A 20474-nucleotide genomic window follows, 5' to 3' on the forward strand; every position below is an offset into this window, starting at 1 on the left:
AGAGAAAATAGGGAGGATGAAGCCAGGGGTCCCCACTTGGCAACTTCATCCTTTCTGTTGCTTACTAACTGAATCAGCAAAAGTTCGCCGGGCAGGTTTAATGGGATGCTGGAAGATCATGAAGGCCTTTCCAAACACACTGAGCCTTACAGCGTCCGGGAAACAGCAGTGAGTCCAGTAGGCAGTTGCATAGATGAGTCTATCTTGATTCAGGGGGTGGAAGCCCAGACTCAAGGAATTTAGGAGCTGAAAACAGATGGTATTGAAAGCTATGACACAGCATGATGTCACCAAAGCCACAAGTGTAGAGAGAAGCCCAAGGACTGGAACCTAAGGTACTCTGACTTTGCAAAGTGAAGGAGTTAAGGATTAGCAAGGAAGACTGAGAAGGAATTACAGTGAGGCAGGGGGAGAATCGTGCAGTAATGTATCCTGGAGCAAGGTGGATAAAAGATTTCGAGGAGGAGGAGATTAACTATGTTCAGTGCTGCTTGCAGGTAGATTGGCCATTATACTTGGCAGTTGGGAGGTGACCTTGACGTGAGCAATTAAAGTGGAGTTATGAGGTAAAAGTCTGGTTATGAAGGGTTGAACAAAGTATGGGAAGAGGGGGATTGAGGAATATGGGAGAAATTTTATCAGTTTCACTATAAAACAATAGAAACGAAGCAGTTGCTGAGAGGGAGAAATGGAGTTAAGAGATTTTTTTTTGTTGTTTAGGATGAGACAAATTACAGCATACTTGGAAAGAATCCAGTACAGAGAGAAAAATTGATGTACATCAAGTTAGGAGACTTGCCAATCTGATTCTTGTGTCGTGAGAGCAAGTGGGAGCTAGCGTGTGGGTGAGAGGGTGGGATTTAGAAAAGAGCATGAAACTCTTTATCCTATTGACTTTTTTTATTTTTTTAAAAAACTGCTTCAAAGTTGTTCTTTGTTCTCTCACGTTTGATGTGAACTTCTTTTCCTTTTGAAGTGGAACTTGCTATGATCATGGACCGGCTGTATGGTGGAGTGTGTTATGCGGGAATTGATACAGATCCTGAGCTGAAATACCCGAAAGGTGCTGGCCGAGTCGCTTTCTCCAATCAGCAGAGCTACATCGCTGCCATCAGCGCGCGCTTCGTCCAGCTCCAGCACGGCGACATTGATAAGCGTGTAAGTGGCGACTGGGAAGTGACTCACCTTCCGTCGCAAGTTCTGATCAGAGCTCAGCGAATAACTCTTAAAGATAGACATTATGTCCAAATATCTCTGAAATGCAAAGTTCTTGAATGCACTTTAAACTTTAGGTGTAATATTGAAAATATAGATGTCATTTTAAGGCATGTCAAAAATTGTATCAGCCACTAAGGGCTTAATATCCTTCAGTAACCATGAGGCAGAGTGTGTTTTGAGAGCCTGGACGCTCTGGAGCCAGACTGCCCGGGGTCCCCTGTCTACCACTTGCTCAGTCTAAGCAAATTAAGCCCCTTTTGTGCCTCTTTTTCCTCATTTATAAAATGGAAAACAATGATAAATATCTCCCTTACAGTTATTCTGAAGATTAAATGAATTCACATATGCAGAAGCACTTAGAACAGAGCTTGCTACTAAGTGCTGTTTATGTTTTATTTACTTTTTATTTGTTGTAAAATCTAAAATAAAAATACATTGTGTATATTTCCATGAACATACACAATAAGTGTACAAAATAATTGTCCTAAACTTTAAAACACTCTTTAATAGCATTGCTTAGGTTATCACAATGAGAACTTTTAGGAAGTCCTGTGAATGCTAACTGAAAGCCACCCCATTGAATAATTTTTTAGTACTGATTATGATATAAAATAGAGGAAAGGAATGAACAAAACTCGGTTGTTATTTTACAAATTATTTTATACTAAAATCTGTGATTTGTTCCTATATAAACTTAAGCAGTATGCTAAAATAATCATGTCTACATTTATAGTACAGATGAGATGTACTAACAATACAAGGTAAATTAACTTTTTTATATCCAAATTAGTAGATATAACTTGAGTGGCTTCTTATTTCTCTGGTGTAACAGTGTCTTGAAACGTCTTCTCTGAGGCTGTATACACAATTAAAGACTATTTCGGGGTCAGGGGAGCTGGGTAACTAGTGCTGTTTGACCAGACCATGGACTCTGTAAGTGTCATCAATGTCATTGTCAAATCATCCCATTTAGAAAAGTACAGCATAGGTTCAGTTCATACACGCAGAGTGGCTTTTTTGTTTACATCATTACTCAAAATATTGAGGAAAAAAAGTAAGAGAAAGGGCTCTACCTTTACTCAGACATGCATATGAAATTTTTTGAAATGGTTTGAATCTTAGATTTTCTCTAATCCAGTGGCTTTCAATTGTGGCTGCACATTAAATTCACCTGGAAACTTCAGACAACCTTGACCAGTGAGTCCCGCCCAGAATCTGCTGTGATTGGTCTGGGATGCGACCACGGGTCCCGGGTGATTCTAATCGGCCATGGCCATGCCGTAGCCACTAATCTGGTCTAAGCCCTGTCTTTGGGGAGAGGTGATACAGTCACAGAGGAAATAATTTGCGTTGTACATAATCGTAGTTGTTAGTATGCAGAAGCAAAGGGAAAAGATTATTTCAGTGTCATACCTCACATCGCTTTGTTTCCAAAATGATAGTGAAGAACCAATTATTTGGGGCAGACTATTCTTAAAGAGCAACTTCGATGCAGAACAAGTAAATTAAGAAACGCATGCCTTCATAAAAAGGCATTGAAATAGCTGAGAAAAGTTTATTTTTTAAGATGTGCGCTTCTAAGATATTATGTGAAATAAGAATAGGTGAAGAATGAGTGACACTTTTCACACACGCAAGGGTTAATCGTTAGTGATCATAATCAGAAACAGATTTTGATTATACGCTAAAATCATAAAATAATACCTAGAATTTAAGAATGCAAATAATTGAAATCATTGCATTTGCGAAATTTTATTCAGTAGTTTTACAAGAAGTGACTCCGAGTACCTACCTGCACCTCGCATTTTATGAGGTATTATGGAGTAAACAGCACAGAACCCATCTTCGGGTCGCTTAAGACCCATGGCAAGAAATAACTGTGAGAAAGAAACCCAGAAAGCATATGTAAATGTACTACACTTCACGCCTTCACAGTGGGATTTTGCCTTAATAGTTTACAAATTCACAGAAGTCTAGACTTGTCCTCAGGAACCTTATCTGCACTTCTGGTGCTGTACTAGTGATTGACAAGCAGCGTGTGACTGTCACCCGCAGTAGGGAAGAGCTTCCGTAATCAGTGGCTGTTAAGGTTATGCCATCTCACAGGTGGTATTGGAATGAAGAAAAAGGATGTAAAAACCATTTGTCTCCATGACTACTTGATATACTTTTACTTTTTTACTTATAGTTACTCCTATCAATGAAAATATTAACACACAATGCTTTTCAGATTGTTACTTTGAGAAAAGCAAAGATGGGATGTTTTATAAATCAATTAGGTTTTTAGTTTTTAAAAGTATTTTTAAAGTATTATATTGGAAAAATATAATAAATACCATTAAGTTTATAGTCCTCTGAAGAGTACAATACCAAAACTACAATAGACCACACTAAGTGCTCATTTAATCACATGATCAGTTACGGACACGAAGCATAAAAAGATCATTAGTGCGAGAGCAAAAAGATTTTATTTTTCTAACCACTATGGTAAAGCGGTTGCCCTGGGAAACCGCCTGCTTTCCGGACGTCTGGTGCCGCTCCTGTTCTCTGGAACACTCCATGGTCTCTGAAGCCGACCGAATGAGACGCTTTCTCCCTCTCTTCCAGGTGGAGGTGAAGCCATATGTGCTGGATGACCAGATGTGTGATGAGTGCCAGGGCGCGCGCTGTGGTGGGAAATTTGCCCCCTTTTTCTGTGCCAACGTCACCTGCCTGCAGTATTACTGTGAGTTCTGCTGGGCAAACATCCACTCGCGTGCAGGGCGTGAGTTCCATAAGCCATTGGTAAAGGAAGGCGCCGACCGCCCACGTCAGATCCACTTCCGCTGGAACTAGGACTAGCGAAGCGGCCTCCGGTGAACACGGAAAGGAAGGGTGCATGTGGCTTGCTGTGTCTGCGGACACCGACGTGCAGAGGGGACGAGTGCCGCCTCCTCTGCTTTCACCCGGCTCTCAACACATGCATCTCTATCAGCAGCCAAAACACTACAAGCCTCTTGTTTTTCACCAAAACCCTACATCTCAGGCTTACTAATTTTTGTGATATTTTCATGTTAAAATAAAATGTTTTTTTGTATTTTCTCCAAGTTATTTTTATATGTAAAGTTAAAATTAGATATGAGAATGTTTTGCGTAGGGGCAAACAGTCTGCTGCTATGTAGTGGGTGAAGCGTGCACTTATTTCTAAACGTGGGTTTTTAACTTCAAGATCTGCCCCGGTAATTTACCAAAGGTAGCAAAATAATAGTGAAGATGGAATATGTCTGCTACAAATGCTTATTTTTATTGTTGCTATTTTCAGTGTATACATAAACTAAAATTAGGGTTGATTTTTTTTGCTCTCCATTTTGACTTGCAAGAAATAATACCTCAAGATAATCTGATTTATTAGCTATTTTTAAACATTTTTAATCACAAGCTGTATTAGCTTTGCTGCTATATAGGTGTTATGTGTAAATGCCACCTATTAATACGGGATTGAAAACGTTAGAGACACACTGCATTGCAGATGAAATGCAGGCAGCACAATATGGCCTAAACTGCCATAGTTTTAGAATGTGAAAAAAATGCATGTTTACTTACCTGTATACACCATATGCATGCACTAGAATTATTAACTAACAAGAGGTGAGGTATTGCAAATGTTCAAAAAAAGCTCTCTTGAATCTAGGTAGCATGAACAAATTATAAAATTTGTTTAAAAAAGCAAACTTGCATGCATTATTGTGACTTCAAGTTTAAAAAATGTCCTACATGTGTACAATATGCAAATTAGTTTTAGATTAGCACGTGCAGCCATTTTGTGATCTGGTCAGTAGTGGAATTCGATTTTATGCAGACTGGATGTAATATTTGTAATCCCTGTGCAATTCTGTGATGTGCGGTTCTAACTCCTGTGATGTAGTATAGATAAAAGACTGAATAAAAGAAAAATCCTAGAATTTTAAAGAAAGTTGATTTTAGCCCCTTTGATAGTTCATGGTTAAGACATCCTTTATAAACCAAAGATGGCCAGCACACTGCTAACCAGTCACCAAATGTCAGACCCACAGGAAGCCCATATTTAAACAAACAAACTTTATAGGAGAATGCAAAACTTTAGTAAACCTAAGTAAAGTCAAAATGGAGATGGGGAAATATACAGATGGCTAGTTGCATAAAATTCAATTTTACCTTAAAGACAATGGTGAAATCTGGCTTGAACTTGCTTACGTGTTTGACTTATATATATCGGGGTCTTCTGTCGTAACTGGGGTCACTGTTGCATGGAACATTGTTGTTCTTAACGGTTAAGAATTGCTTTTCTTTTTTTAAATTTTGATGAAGGAATTTTGGTAATGACTTTGCTTGCAGTTTTGGGGAAATGACATGGAAACATGCAATAGTTAATGAATTTCTCTTGGTACCGAACACTATTAGAATATCGTTAGTGATATTTTTTCTCTTTAGAGCATTTTTAATGCGACTAGTCCCTATATTTTAATGTAAGAGTTACTCTGCAATCTAAGCAAAGCACCCAACAATGGTAAATGTTTTTTTTAAAATGCAGAACTGAGATTCTTGACTCTAAAGAGAGAAAATTACAAGGGCGCTATCTCAGAGCAGCCCCTTGTGACAATCCTTCACGTGAGCAAAGTGTTGATCTGAACATTGGTTGTCTCCGGTGTGCTTTTTGTACTGTAAAAATATGTGGTTCATGTCTAACTGCTGTTTTACTGTGGTTGTGGTTCAAGTTTTTAATGTTTAAAGTTGATGCTGTTTTCAGAAGAGCTTTTTACTAATTTATTTGTCGATGTTCCCTATTTGTTACTCAACCATGATCCTCCAGATTTTTGGAGTATTCTTTTCTAACCTTAACCCTGCCAACCTTGATCCATTTGACATTTGTTATGCACTATTTTTATATCTCTATGAGAGATTTTTCCAACAGTCAGCTATTTTATGGCACACTTTTTTTGACTGATGACATCTCCTTTGCTATACCTCAATTTTTGGAATTTAGAAAAGAAATCAGTAGTTTTGCAATGTTAATTATTTAGATATTTAATTTCGCAGATTTTTAAACTTTATTTTCATAATTTCTGCTTAATGTTTAAAATTAAAGAACCTTTTCATGTATTAAATAATGAACACTAAAAATAAATTATATGATGAAAATAATTGGAGATGTTGAAAATAACTTTCCCTTCTTAAACAGATAAATATCGGGAATGAAGGGAAATGTAATAGAACACCCTTTTAGCCACGGGTAAAAATGACAGAAATGTATGGTTTGCTTTACCTTCATTTCTGTTAGAATTAAAGCTTGTTAGTCTAATATTTCATTCCTTCCCCACCTTTCCCCTACCTCTTTTTTTTTTTTTTTTTTCCCTTTTATGTACTACATTCTTATTCTCTAACTGTTAAACACTGTATTGGAGTTTTTTTTTTTTTAATTTACAGATCATATTTATTTTACTATTTTTGTAGAAAATTATTAATTTTGATTGTATTTTTGTATTTTCAAAGCTTCTTCACTTGTGTTCTCTAAATGTTCTTATTGCTGCCCAAAAGTATGACTGTGGAGGAAAAAAAAAAATACTTTAAAAATCCACACTTTTTGTTAAGAAGGAAACATTTAGCATTTATATATTTGTGTATGGAAAACACTTGATATTCTATCCCTGTTGCATCTGGCTGCGCAGAGCCTCTCCTCAAAGATGCTACAAAACTTGAATATAACACATTTTGGAAGGCTGACTAACCTCGATTCTGTGTTGTGATGTGCAATACTGTTTCTAATGTTTGTATAAAAAAATAACAGTGTAAACCTTTTTAATGCAAATTTATTTTTTTCATTGCATATTTTGCAGATTTTATCCACAGTGTCATTTTTTACTGTCAGAAAAGATACCCCTTTTGTCATTGCAACTATTTTTTAAATCCAGAAATCTTTGTACTGATGTAAATGATTGTAGTTATTTTGGATAGTGTTTTGCTAACAAAAGGAGAGACTTTTTTCATGCATATTTCTATTTTGTTTTTTTGGGTTTTATTTTATTTTAATAGTAGTAAAATACTTGGAATAATTTTTCATATTCTTGTCATTAATATTATTTTGTATTTTTATGTGGAAATATATAATTTTATGACACTAATTGCTAAAGTTTATTTTATGTTGAATTATTTTTGGAGCTGAAATCTTTGTAATATTAAAGCAACTAGTTTCTAATTCCCAGTTTCTGTATAGAATCGCACAAGTGGTTTATGGAGTGTTTGGATTGTAATTATAAATGGTTCTTTGATATGCAAATTAATATTTTCAGTTGATTTTATTTTATATTCCTAATGGGGTGTTAAAGCTGTTTTTTATTTTTTTCTAAATAAAAAGAGAACCCATGCTTTTATGGACACTAGGTAAACGCCTTCAGCTTGAATTTTTTGGTTAAAATATTTTAGTTTATTTTATTGTTATCTTCCAGGTGTCTAAATCTCCAGTCTGTCTGTTGTACTGGTAATTTAACTCTGTAATGGAATAGTTTGCTGCCAACTATTTATATTAAGTAATTTTTAAATATTTGTAATATTGTTGACTGACTAATAAACTATTAAGTTATTGGCATAGTTGTGGAATCTTATTCATCAGTTCAAACCTATCGAAATATTCATCAACACCAGTAAAATCTTATAAAGGGAATTTAGCAGTGCGGCTCTATTATGAAGGGCAGGCCAACTCTCTATTTTTAGTGTTAGTATTGAGAGGGCATTGTGGAGACCATCTAGTCCAGTATTTCAACCCAAAAGACACTTTCTATCAGTTCTCCCCACCCTCACCCTCAGCCCCCACATACTTACTATAGAAATTTTAGTGTAACAAGTCATTATAGATAGTATTACCATATCTCAATTGATGCCGTATTAAAAAAAAAAAAAATTGAAAAACTGTTGACCATTTATTTGCTAAACACACAATTTCCGTAATGCTTCCTCAGATCCCGTCTAGTTGAAAACCATTTGTCTTCTAATGTTTCTTCTTGTTTTCTGCTCAGTCTGTGAGTTCTTCAGTGACCACATCGTCAGAGAGAAAGAAGAGGTACAGCATAAGCAACCCGGGACCCAGCATCCCCATCTCGACCGTAACTAGAACAGCTCTACTTCTAACGTTAACGAAGTTAAAAATTGGTGTGCAAGCGTGGGGTGGTGGAAGGAAAAGATCCCATTGCTTTTTAAGAAAATGTTAAAGAATCACTGATCATTATTACCAAGTTTTTTGTTTTACCTATGAGGACGTAGGTATCCTAGAAGGGGTAAAACTTAACATTTCCTTATATTCAACAAGACATCACTCAAACTCCTTAAATGGCCTAACTGGACATTTTCAGCCCCTCACATCCTGCCACTATTACTTGGGTCCTCCAAGCAAATCTGCATCTTTACGCATCTGTATCTCAGCACATGCTGCTGTTTTTCTATTTAGATCCTTATTTTCTCTGCCCAACAAGTCCACATCACCCCTAACAAAAACCAAGAGCCACCTCCCTCTGCATTCTGCCTTATCTTTAAGACTTAGCAGGAATTTCACATTGTCTGGACAATTTCCCCTGCTGCTGGCATAAAGATTATTTATCTTCCTATCCTCTCCTACCCCTTTGTTATTTAAGAAAAGAATAAACTTTAGATACTAAGTGTTGGACAATAACCATATGGCACCCTCAGTTTCCAGGCTATTTCATAGCCTTGTAGGTAAAAAATCAGGTTAACTTAATCAAATTCAATGTAATCTACTATAAAAGATAAAATGGGCTATGTTGATTGCATATCCATGTGATGGGAAGGACTTTCTGGTGAAAGGACTTAATTTCTTCAAAATGATCTTACTTGATAAAGAATTCATATAGGAGTTAGCATTCGACTTGAATTTTTACATGAGCAAAGAATTAAAAGAACTCAAGGTTTAGAACAAAAACTTTCTGAGAGAATTAGTCAAAGATCTACTTCACCAAAAAGGATAACAATATATCCAGGAAACAGGAAGATGTGTGATGTTATGATTTATCTTAAAAAACACATATTTAGTCTCTGTTCTTGTTTCTGGCACAGAGTTCCTAAAATTCTGGAAATTTCCTAAGTAGTGAGAGTGATAAAGGTATCTTGATAGAAATTTGCAACAAACTCCTTTGAACCACACCTGAGTTTACATTAGTGAGGTGAGTTTTGGGACACACCTTAGAAATCACCTGCGCTGGTTTCCAGGTGATTAGAAGAGGGTTGGAACTTACAGCCCCCCTCCAACCACAACCGCTGAGCTCCAGGAAGGTGCAAGGCGGTAGAGATGGAATCAACCTCCAATGGCCAATGATTTCCTCAATCACACCTATATAATGACATCTCCATAAAAACCTAAAAGGACAGAGTTCAAAGAGCTATCAGGTTGACCATGAGCGTACATGCCCAGAGCGGGGCATGGCTGCTCTGTGCTCCTTGTCCCATACTGTGTCCTCTGCATCTCTTTCATCTGGCTATCCTTGAGTTATATCTTTTTATAGTAAACCGGCAGTCTAGTAAGTGGAATGAGTGTTTCTCTGAGTTCTGTGAGCTGCTCCAGCAAATTACTTGAACCCACAGAGGGAGTCATTGGAGTCTACAATCTATAGCCGGTTGGTCAGAAGCAACAGTGGACAACCTGGATTTGTGACTGGCATCTGAAGTGGGGAGGGGAATAAAACAGTCTTGTAGGACTGAGCCCTTCACTTGTGGAATCTGATGCTATCTTCCTAGTAAGTATCAAAATTGAGCTGAATCGTAGGACAACTAGCTGGTGTGAGAGAATGTCATGGTGGTGTGGAAAAAAACAGTGTAACTGGCATTAGAATCATGGGATACGAGATGTCAGTCTAATGTATAGTTAGGAGATAAATTGTTTAAAAAAAAAAAAAAACCCACAAACCATGATTAATAAATAAGCCCAAAATAGTAGAGACATAATTTAAAACTACATCATTAAGATAATACTAAAACGCAAGCTAATTTAAGCCAAACAAAGAAAAAACCTAGATGAACATTTGTAATAATGACAAAGGCTTTGAAGTGAAGGAAGATAGTTGACATATGTTGATTAACTTATTGTAAATGCTAAATTATTTTTCAAATTGGCATGTAATGTGTATACATTTTAAAAAGTCAAATACATAAATCATGAAAAAGGTAAAATCCCGTCCCACCCCATTTCTCAATTCTCAATCCTGAGAGGCGAGCGCTGTCAACATTTCTGCATTATCATGTTATTTACCTCCTTGTACCTAAATAGCATGCTTACATTGTTCTTTGTCTGAGATTCTGTTCTCTTAAAATGCACGTATTTTGTTTACACATGCACTCAAACCATGGTGTTTATTTTGTGAATAATTCGTCACTCTGATGACTATTACTTGTGCAGTTATCTGCAGGTTTTTATCCCTCACTAAAATATTTATTTTTGAATAAACAAGAGGACTACCGATGTCGAACATCTTTCCATGTGCTGCTTGGCCATTCCATATTTTCTTTCCCAAAGTGTCTGCTTAAGTCTCGTGTCTAGTTTTGTTGTTGGTTTTCTTGTTTTTTCAACCTAGGCTGTCTTATTAAGTCATGAATATAAGCCCTTTGTTAAGTATATGTTTAGCAAAAAATTTCTCCCAGTCTGTGACTGGCCTTCTTGTGTTCTCAATTGTATCTTTCAAAGAGCAACTATTTTAAATCTTCGAGTTTCCTCTTAGAGTCTTTGGTTTTGGTGTTTTGTTCAAGAAATCTGTGCCTCATCCAATGTCACAAAGATTTGCTCTTATGCTGTCTTATAGAGTTTAATTGTTTTAGCTCTTCCATTTAGGTCTATGATCAGTTTAAGTTATTTTGATGTATGTTGGGAAGTAAAGTTAAAGGCTGATTTTTTTTTTCATACAGATATCCAGTGAGTCCAGTATTATTTGTTGAAAAGACTATCTTTTCCAATTGAGTTACCTTGGCATCATTGTCAAAAATAAATTGGTCATAGAAAGCGGGAGTCTATTGTGGACTCTCACGCTGGTCCATTGATCTGTCTATCCTCACATCAATACCATACAGGCTGGATCATGGTTCGGCTTGCATTTGCCGAAGAACAGCTGCTCAAGTCACTTGCTGTCTAACAACTGCTTCAGAGTCTACAGCAGCCCTCAATCTACCTGAACCCTTCCGTCTGATAGGTCTTTCAGACCAACCAAGAACAGCAGAGCTGAAAAAAAAATGTGTGGAAGTGGCTCAACACTTTGAAGCAATAGTCATGCCAGCGAAAGCTGGTAAGCCTGCATACTACAGTCGGTTCTGAGGAAGCAGCATCTGGTCAGGACACTCAGTGCAGGGGCTGATAAACGAAGCTTTCCAAGCACTTCTGGGGGCGAGCTCGGGTCCTTGCCAGGCTGCAGTAATCGAGCCTGCGGTATTTTTTAGGAGAGTTTTAGAATAAAATTATGTTGCAGCTCAACTTGAAAACATTTATCAAACATTTAATAGTAGATATAAAGATTACATAGATTAGATGATAGATTGGATAGATGATAGATGATAGATAGATAGATAGATGACAGATAATGGATGGATAGATGAATGGATGGATGGATGGATGGATGGATGGATGGATGGATGGATGGATGGACAGATGGATGGATGGATAAATATAGATGATAGATAGACAAATGAACATTTAAAAAGAAAAGGTTTTTGGTAAATTCTAGTAGCACACTGATCATTTCAATACCGTGGTAAAGGAAGGGTGAGATGTTTGTAATGGGCCACAAAAGCACAGAGCAAGGTAAGTAGCCCAATCTAATGATTTAAATACTCTTTCCTAGAAGAGATTACAACTGAGAAAGGCATAAAGGATATGTATGACTTACTCACAAGAAAAGAGATAATACAAGGATTTCAGGGAGAGGTCAGAGTCTTAGCAAAGAGCTCAAAACACCCTACTGTGTGCATCTCCAGGGGCCAAACTGCAAAAGCGGGCATGGCAGAGGATGAGGCTGGAGGTCTAACTGTGCCAGATTAGGGGAGTTTTCAAGACCCAATTCCATCACCATCTCCTCCAGAAAGCCTCCATTTAATCAGCTTCCTCCCCACCCCACACCCTCTCGAGCTGGGGTCTCCCATCTCCTTTTGATCCTCCCTGCCTTGCATTCTCTTAGTGCCCACATCCTGGCCTGTGTCTGCATCGCTCCGGTGGGCCCTCCGTGGGAAGCGATGAGGGTTGTATCCCCAGCATTTAGGCCAGTGCCCAGATCCAACAGAATCATGAGCTGTGTCTACTGCCATGGTGCTGATTTATTTTGTTAGAAAAGCAATGACATAATAAATATATGTCTGCTTGCTATATTCCAGGAAATTATCAGAACGAGTTTGAGGAAGGAGTTAGGCAGGTGTTAGGAAGAGAAGTTAGGAGACATGAGTTCCAGCCCTAGTTCTCCCCCCCGTATTTCATTCTTTTGGGGCTCCTGTCATATTCTTGTGTGAGACTGAAGAAGAAATTGCATTATATTGGCACCCGGATATCACACAACAAATGGCAGGCATGTGGTTGTAACATCAAAATACAGATAGTGATAAGGAAAGTTCAATAAGTCGTGTTACAATTCAAAAGACTAGAATTCTTTACAGCTATGGCTACCAGCTTCAACAATAACTGAAACGTAAATGCAGGCTTCTATGAACATGTCAAACAACACGTTTGCCTCATCTAAAATTTTCGCTAAATTCTAATCACAAACAATAGGCACCTGTGATTTTCAAAAATATGCCTTCGAATGCTTTACAGTCTTTTAAGGTACATTTGAAAAGTTTTAGGGACCCGCTTCTGCTCTTGCCGGCCCTCCAGTCGGCTTTCCGGCCAGCCTTTAAGACGTCATTCAGATCAGGTCGCTTCGTGGCTACTGACTGTTCACTGGCGCCGGCGTGCTTAGAGAGTCCCAAACCTCTCCCGGCGCCTCGGCCACTCTCCTGCCCACCTGCCCGTGACCTCGCTCCCTGTCACGCCCCTGCCTGGCCAACGCACCTTCCTCAGAATTCCCATGTAACGTCCCATCTGCCTGGCGGGCACCTTTTGTCACAAGGCTGGTTCCATGACTTCATTCAGGTTAATGCTCAAATGTTATCTCCTCAAAGAGCTTTTTCCCTGGCGACGTTATTGAAAATATCACCTCACCTACCATTTACTCGCCTCCATTTTTCTTCACAGCTGCTTCATTGCCTAAAGTTCTATTCTTTCTTGATTTGTTTTCCAATTGTTGTCTGTCTCACTCTCTAGAATGTAAGCTCTTTAAGGATACGGATTTTGTCTTGCTGTTTCTCTAGGGCCTAGAACTGTGCCTGACACATATTAAGATTATACGCAGATAGATACATGGATGGATGGATAGCTGGATGGACAAACAGATGATAGACAGATAGGAATCATAGCTATAGAGAGATGATAGATCTTAAGATATATATGATTGAGTGAAATAATTGATATAATACTACTGTGATTAAAGGCTTAGCACCAGTGATGGTTAATTTTATGTGTAGACTTGACTGGGCCGTAGGATGCTCAGTCATTTACTTAAACATGGTTCTGCGTGCATCCGTGTGGGTGTTGCTGGGTAAGATTAGCATTTGATTCCATAGACAAGGAAGGCAGACAGCCCTCCCCAGTGCAGGTGGGCCTCGTCCAATCCACTGGAGGCCCGAATGGAACAAAAGGCCAGGTAGGGAATATTCACTCTCTCTGCCTATGCTCTAGCCGGGACCTTCGTCTTCTACTGCAGTCAGACTGGAACTTACACCGTCACCTCTCCTGGGTCTCAGGCCTTCGAACAGGCCCTGGAACTGCACCCAAGGCTTCTTCTAGTTCTCTAGTTTATGCGTGCCAGATTACAGGACCTCCAGCCTCCATGAACTCTTGACACGATCCCTTATAATAAATCAACCTCCCTCTCTCTCCCTCCCTCTCTCCCTCTCTCTACAGATGTCCGTATGTATATCTCTATTATTTTCATATATATGTGTGTGTGTGTATGTGTGTGTATATATATGTATATATGTATGTGCATAAATATATATATATATATATATATATATATATATATATATATATATATAATCTCCTATTGATTCTGTTTTTCTGGAGAACCCTAATATGACATCTTTTACATTTTTTAAGGTGATTGCTCTGATTTTTTTAAAATTATTCATTATAAAAGTAGCATCTTATAGAAATTTAGAAAGTTAAAAAAAGATTTTAAAAACTCGATAATCCCACTATTCAAATCCAATGATTATTAACGTTTCGTTGTACTTCCTTTCAGTATTGCCCTACAAATACCAGCGTTGTTTTCCAGAGATTTGTAACTGTACTCTACATAATTTTATTTAGTATTTATATTAAATTATAGACATTTCTAATTGTTACTTTAATCTTCAGAACCATCATTTTTTAAATTCAAGCACGAGACTGTATGAACCACAATTGGCTTAGTTTCCCACTGCTTGTTTCAAATCTAATTTGTTTCCATTTTTCATTATTACAGTAATAAACACCTGTCCACATAAAGCATTTTCTGTATTTAGAATTATTTCCTTAGGATATATTGTCAAGTGGACGGACAGCATCGAAGTGTACACATTTACTGAAGGCCCTTATTACAAACTTCCAGACAGTTTTCTAGAAAGGTCCTTCCAATTTCTATTCGCCCCAGCAGGATGTGAGATTATCTTTCAGACGCGCATCGACTAGCACTATGGATCTAGAATAATTTTTCAGTTTTATAATTAAATAAAATTTTGGTGGACCATTCGGTATTCTGCCTTCCAGAGATGCTATCACAGGCTCATGCCCCACAGCTGCAGTAATACTGACATATTTTATAGCGCGACCCCCCTATAGGGCTACAATTGCCTAATTGTACATACTACATTATCATATATTTTCCTAGCAGAAAAGCTTTTATTTTGACTAATCATTGATGAGTATTGAGTTTTCAGCTGGTGATTTTACAGAACGAGGTGGAAAGAATTTTCCAAAGATTAGCCTCTGGCTCTACACATTTCAAACCTTATGTCTTCTTCACTACTTTTGTCTGTCTTCAAAAACAAAAAACAAAACACGAAAAAAACACATTCTCTCATGACGAGTTTGGGCTACATGTCATGTCAGATCTCCTTCCGGCATACAGAGGTCCTTGATTCCTCATCCACCATGCTGAACTCTAGAAGGCTCTTAAATCAATGTTTACTGAACTCAGACGGTGACGACACCTACCTCGAACTGAAGTAAGGCTTCCTAGGGTCCTTGCTGATCTCAGTGTCAACTTTCATACGTCTCTGTAGAAGGATTAGTGACGGGTTGTGAGGTGTAGCCCCTGGTCGTCTAGGAGTCTTGAGACACACCTTTCTAAAAATTCTAAATTCTGAAACAAAACAAAACAAAACTCCGACCCTGAAGATTTCAGGTAGGAGAATGCGGACAGTTATTAAAGGCTAGGAAACATGGCTCCGTACAACCGTTTAACAGACAAATAAATTACGTGGTTATTTGCTCAGCACTAACCACCCAGAATTAGTGGACACTCCATAAGTCAAAGAGCACAGTTCCAACAAGACTATCCTTACTTCAGACACCAGAGACAAGCGTTGTTCCCAAGCCACCCATACTTCTGACAAGAAGGCAATAATTCGAGAGTTCCCATGACCCCTGCTAATTTGGCAATTTGCTGGAATGACTCACAGAACTCAGGAAGGCTCGATACTTATAATTATAGTATAAAGGATACAATTCAAGAACAGCCAAGTGAAAAGACAAATAGGGAAAATGCTGGGAGAGTCCAGAAAGCAGAGCCTCCATGCCCTCTGCCCATGGAACCAGGACACGTCCCTCCCCCACCACATTGATGTGTTTGCCAAGCAGGAAGCTCCAACAAGCTTCAGTGTCCAGCTTTTATACTGGGATCTTAATTCGTGGGTATGATTAATTAAATCATTGGCCACATGATTGAACTCAATCTCCAGCCCACTTCCCTTCCCCAGGGTTAGGCTGGCTTCAAGTCTCAGCCTTCTAATCATGTGGCTGGGATTTCTGATGACCAGTCCCCATCCAGGAACTATCTAAGGCCCAGCCTTGAGTCACTTGGTTAGCATAGGAAAATGATCACATAAATATCACAGATGATAATAATGATCATGGAGGATTCTTGTGCTGAGTCTCGCCCAGGCGTTGTGTCAAGTGCATTCTCTGAATCACTTATTGCATCTTCACGACGATGCATTGGATCGCAGATTAGTGCCATCTCCTTTTTAACAGATAAAGAAATGAAGTTTGGAGAAGATAAGTACATGGCCGAGTTCACACAGCAAGGCAAGAGAAGTAAGATCTTCTGGCTTATCTAATTCCTAATTACTGTGACACATTATGTTGCATATAACTCTACAGTGTATACACAAATAAAAATATAAATACGAGGAAGAACCCTGGAAGGATATATGCAAACCTTTCTCTTTAAATGTTCTTCCTCTATTCCCTTCCATTTCAGCAAATGGCTTCCCCACCTACGCAAAACGAAACAAGCTGGGAGTGTCCTTGACTCTCTCTTTCCGTTGACCTCACACCCCTCATCAACAAGATTACATCCCCAAAGAGGTCTGGTCCCCACTCCTTCGCTCCACGTCCAGAAACATCCCCGTCATCTTTCTTGACTACGCCCACTATCCTCACACGTGGCAGCAACAGAGATCGCCTGAAAATGTAAATCAGAACGCATTTCTTCCGGTCGTAATATCCTTGTGTTGACAAGTGGAATACAATCTGAATAAAGTCCATGTCCTCACCCCATCCAAATTCTCAGTGTGTCTGTCATCAATGCCCGCTTTTCCTCAGGTCCTCAGCATGCTAGAGCTTTCTCTCGCAGGCTATCGCACATGCTGTTTCTGTGGCCAGGGACCCACATGCTGACTCTTGAGGGGCTGAACCTTAATCGACTCCCAGTCATTCTTCGTGGCTTTGCTAAGCTGCTTCTTCCTCTGAAAGGGCTCCCTGGCTGCCCTGTCGAAAATGAGCCTCTCGCGCACCTCGTCACGCTCCTGAAGAATCCTACCTATTATGTTCTCCTTCTGAGCATGTTTTACCCTCTGAAATGATTTCGTGTTTCTGAGAGTTTTCTTGACCATCATCTGCCTCCTTCCAAAGCCCGTGAGAGAAGGGACCACGCCTGTCCTATTCCATGCCCAGCACAGACTGTGCTCCCCGTGATGCTCAGAGCTCACTACTACCTGAATTACGTGGAGTCGAAGATCAAAACCTCCACCGAAGCGAGCTCAAACCGTTACAAATTTCCTCTTGACACAAGCGCATGTACCTGAGCCCATGGAGGACAGGGACGAACTGAACACCTGGGAGGCCTCTGAGTTAACTTCCATGCAGTATATGTCATCTATAAAAGTATAGGAAATAAAAACGAGCTGATCTGAAGCTTGCACGTATATTAAAACACGGTGGTAACCGCGGAATTGTTGACAACCTTGAGTGACTAAAGATGTTTTTTCAGAACAGAGTGCTTGATCGCCAACATTTCGCACAGGGCAACTAAAACACAGATAGATCGCTTCTGCTTGGTTTCAGTACTGTGTTGTTGTTGTTGTTGTTGTTGTCGTTGTTGTTGTTGTCATCGTTGTCTTCAGATAATGGCTCTTCTATTGCCTGACCCAGGATCTCCCTCTGCTGGGATGGAAGTGGTTCCCACCGGCGATGCACGACTTAGAGACCTCTGGCGGCAGCTGCGTTCATCCCGCCTGCGAGTCATTGGGCAGTCGCCCGACTCTCGCTTTCTCGTCAATGAAGCGGACATACTAATGGCTTCCTCACAGAACTCTTGTGAGAATTAAATAAGGAGGGAGCCCAATACTTTAAATGCTTGATGACTCCATGGTTAGCCTAAAGGTAGAGATGGTCTTGTTTGTTGTTTATTGTTGCTGTTCATCAATAAAACAATGATAGGCGCTCCGCTGACGTTTGTAAAATGATTGAGTTGACTCTCTCGTCTCTTTAGGCTCACTCACTCCACAGATGGCTCCAAGGACCTCAGAAAATGTTTGTTCAAATGTATGATGAAAAGTGAAACATGACACCCCCCCCCCCACCCCCAGTATTTCCCCAGGTTGACCTTCAGACAGGCACTGTGTTTCTGGGGTTGGCTCTAGGAGGGTAATAAGGGGAAAGGATTTTCATCTCAAGCTCTGGCCCAGAAAGGGGACCCGCCACCTCGCCCACAGTGTCTGCTTTTGCTTTGCTTCAGCTTTCTACTCGGAAGGCGTGGTGGATAGAGCAGGGATCTGAGAGAAGCCGGACAGGGGTTCTAATCCCAGTACCTCTTCGCACGGGCTGTGTGACTGGGCATTTTACTCAGCATCTCTTAAAGTAACTATTCTTGGCCACCAAGGGGAATAACACACACACCCCTTCGCACGGGCTTGTCATGAGGATCAAATAACGCAGCGCTGCACACCCAGCGGGACGCCTAGGACGCGCTCAAGGCCCGATCAACGTTAGTTTGCTCATATCTCCTCTCGAGCCTTTTTGTGTTACGTGGGAAGAGAGTGGGAGAAAGAGGGAGGGAGAGAAGAGAGAGCGAGCGGCTCGAAGACGACATCACGTGACGTCTGCAGAGCACAGCTCGCTTCTCGGAAAAGCCGTTCAGAGCGAGAAGCGGCGCTCGGCCCGGGCCGTGTCCCTGACCGCGAGCTCAGCCCTGCTGTGTGCGGATGGGCCGTGCTGGAATGGCAAATACGAGGCCCAAGCAAACGCGGCTTTCGTGACTCTCTCCTGGGCTTCTTTCCGAGAAGAGTCGCTTTGTATGGCCTCTTTCCGCCTCCGCCTGTTCCCCGGACTCTGGAATGTGCCCCCCGCGGTGGAGTCTGAGTTGTTACCAGGGCGATAAAGATGGCCTTGGCTCAGACTTGGGCCTGAATGGCTGGTCAGGGCTTAATGACCAAGGACTCTCGGTGCTCGAGGCAGCCCTGGCATCACAATGGCACGAAGCCCGGCGGCCCACGGACTTGCTCGCTTTTTCAATTTATTTTCATTGCCGAGGCACCTCGTTTAGGAGTCACGGGGCTTTTGATCGTGGTATTTGGTGGCATATCTCTGACCCTGGAAGTCCATCCAGTTATCGACTCAATGTTTGTGTCTTCTTCAAATTCATATGTTGAAGTCCTAACCGCACCCCCACACCCCACCCCCCGCTCCCCCCACATACACAATTCATTGGTATTAAGAGGTGGGGCCTTTGGCAGGTGTGAGAATGGAGCCTCTAAGAGCTGATTGGTGCCCTTAGGAGAAGTTCTCAGAGAGCTAGCTCTGCCTCTCTCGGCCACGTGAGGGTAAAGCAAGAAGGTAACCTTCTGCAAGAAGCCTCTCGCTGGGAACCAAACAGCCTAGCACCTTGATCTTGGACTTCCCAGGTTCTAAAAGTATGAGAAAATGCACATCCTTTGTTTAAGCCACACAGTCTGATATTTTATTATAGCAGCCGGAGCTAATAAAGAACTCTTCAGAAACGTGTGTTTGATGGAGTCACATGTGCCCAAGTTCCGGTCTCGGCTCTGCTACTTCGTTATGTAACCCTGGATAAGTCACTTAACTTCTTTGCGTCAGTTGCCTCAAGAGTTAGAAGGCACGGGGAAAAGAGAAGAAAAAGGGTTCCACTTATCTCTTTGCTGTGTAAAACAAACAAACAAATTCGGCTTAAAGAAAATTATTGTTCCCTCTCATAGTTCTACAGGTTGATTGGGCTCAGCTGAGCAGGTCTGACCTGGGGTGTCTGAAACTGCAGTCACCTGAAGACGGGGCATCCAAGATGGCTTCTCGGACGGTTGGCATTTCATGCTGTCTGTCATCCAGCAGCCAAGCTCGGGCTGCTGACTTGTGAGCCCACGTCTGGCCTCTTGAACTAGGTATACAATGTTCACTATTAATTTTTTTATACTTTTGCCTAAAATAGTTCATAGAATTTTTTACTGTGGAAAAATGTCCCCACAGAGTCCTATAATATTATATTAACCTGATTTCTCTACTCGGCTGAAGAGCTAAAAAGAGCAGGGCACCTCGCTCCGGTGTCGCCGATGCCTGATACAGAAATGGCTCTGTGATCTACCTGCAGACCATGGGCAGGGTGTCCTGGTGGCTGGTCACGCGGGCTCACCTTTTCCCCTCTCATCTCCAAACTCTACTGAGGCAGGGAACT

General features: G+C 40.4%; 1 protein-coding gene across 5 annotated transcripts in view; it reads left to right on the forward strand.

The window, feature by feature from the left end:
* Positions 1-7821, forward strand: part of CPEB2 (cytoplasmic polyadenylation element binding protein 2) — a 58899-nt gene extending 51078 nt beyond the window's left edge. For all 5 annotated transcript variants that reach the window (XM_036227520.1, XM_036227518.1, XM_036227521.1 and 2 more), the window contains 2 exons: positions 977-1158; positions 3826-7821. In XM_036227520.1, the coding sequence (XP_036083413.1) occupies positions 977-1158; positions 3826-4053 (410 nt within the window). In that variant the 3' untranslated portion in view covers positions 4054-7821. The remainder of the gene's footprint in view (positions 1-976; positions 1159-3825) is intronic.
* The last annotated feature ends 12653 nt before the right edge of the window (positions 7822-20474 follow it).

Source organism: Rousettus aegyptiacus, unplaced genomic scaffold (genome assembly GCF_014176215.1).
Source record: "Rousettus aegyptiacus isolate mRouAeg1 unplaced genomic scaffold, mRouAeg1.p scaffold_m13_p_10, whole genome shotgun sequence".
Lineage (NCBI taxonomy): Eukaryota > Metazoa > Chordata > Mammalia > Chiroptera > Pteropodidae > Rousettus > Rousettus aegyptiacus.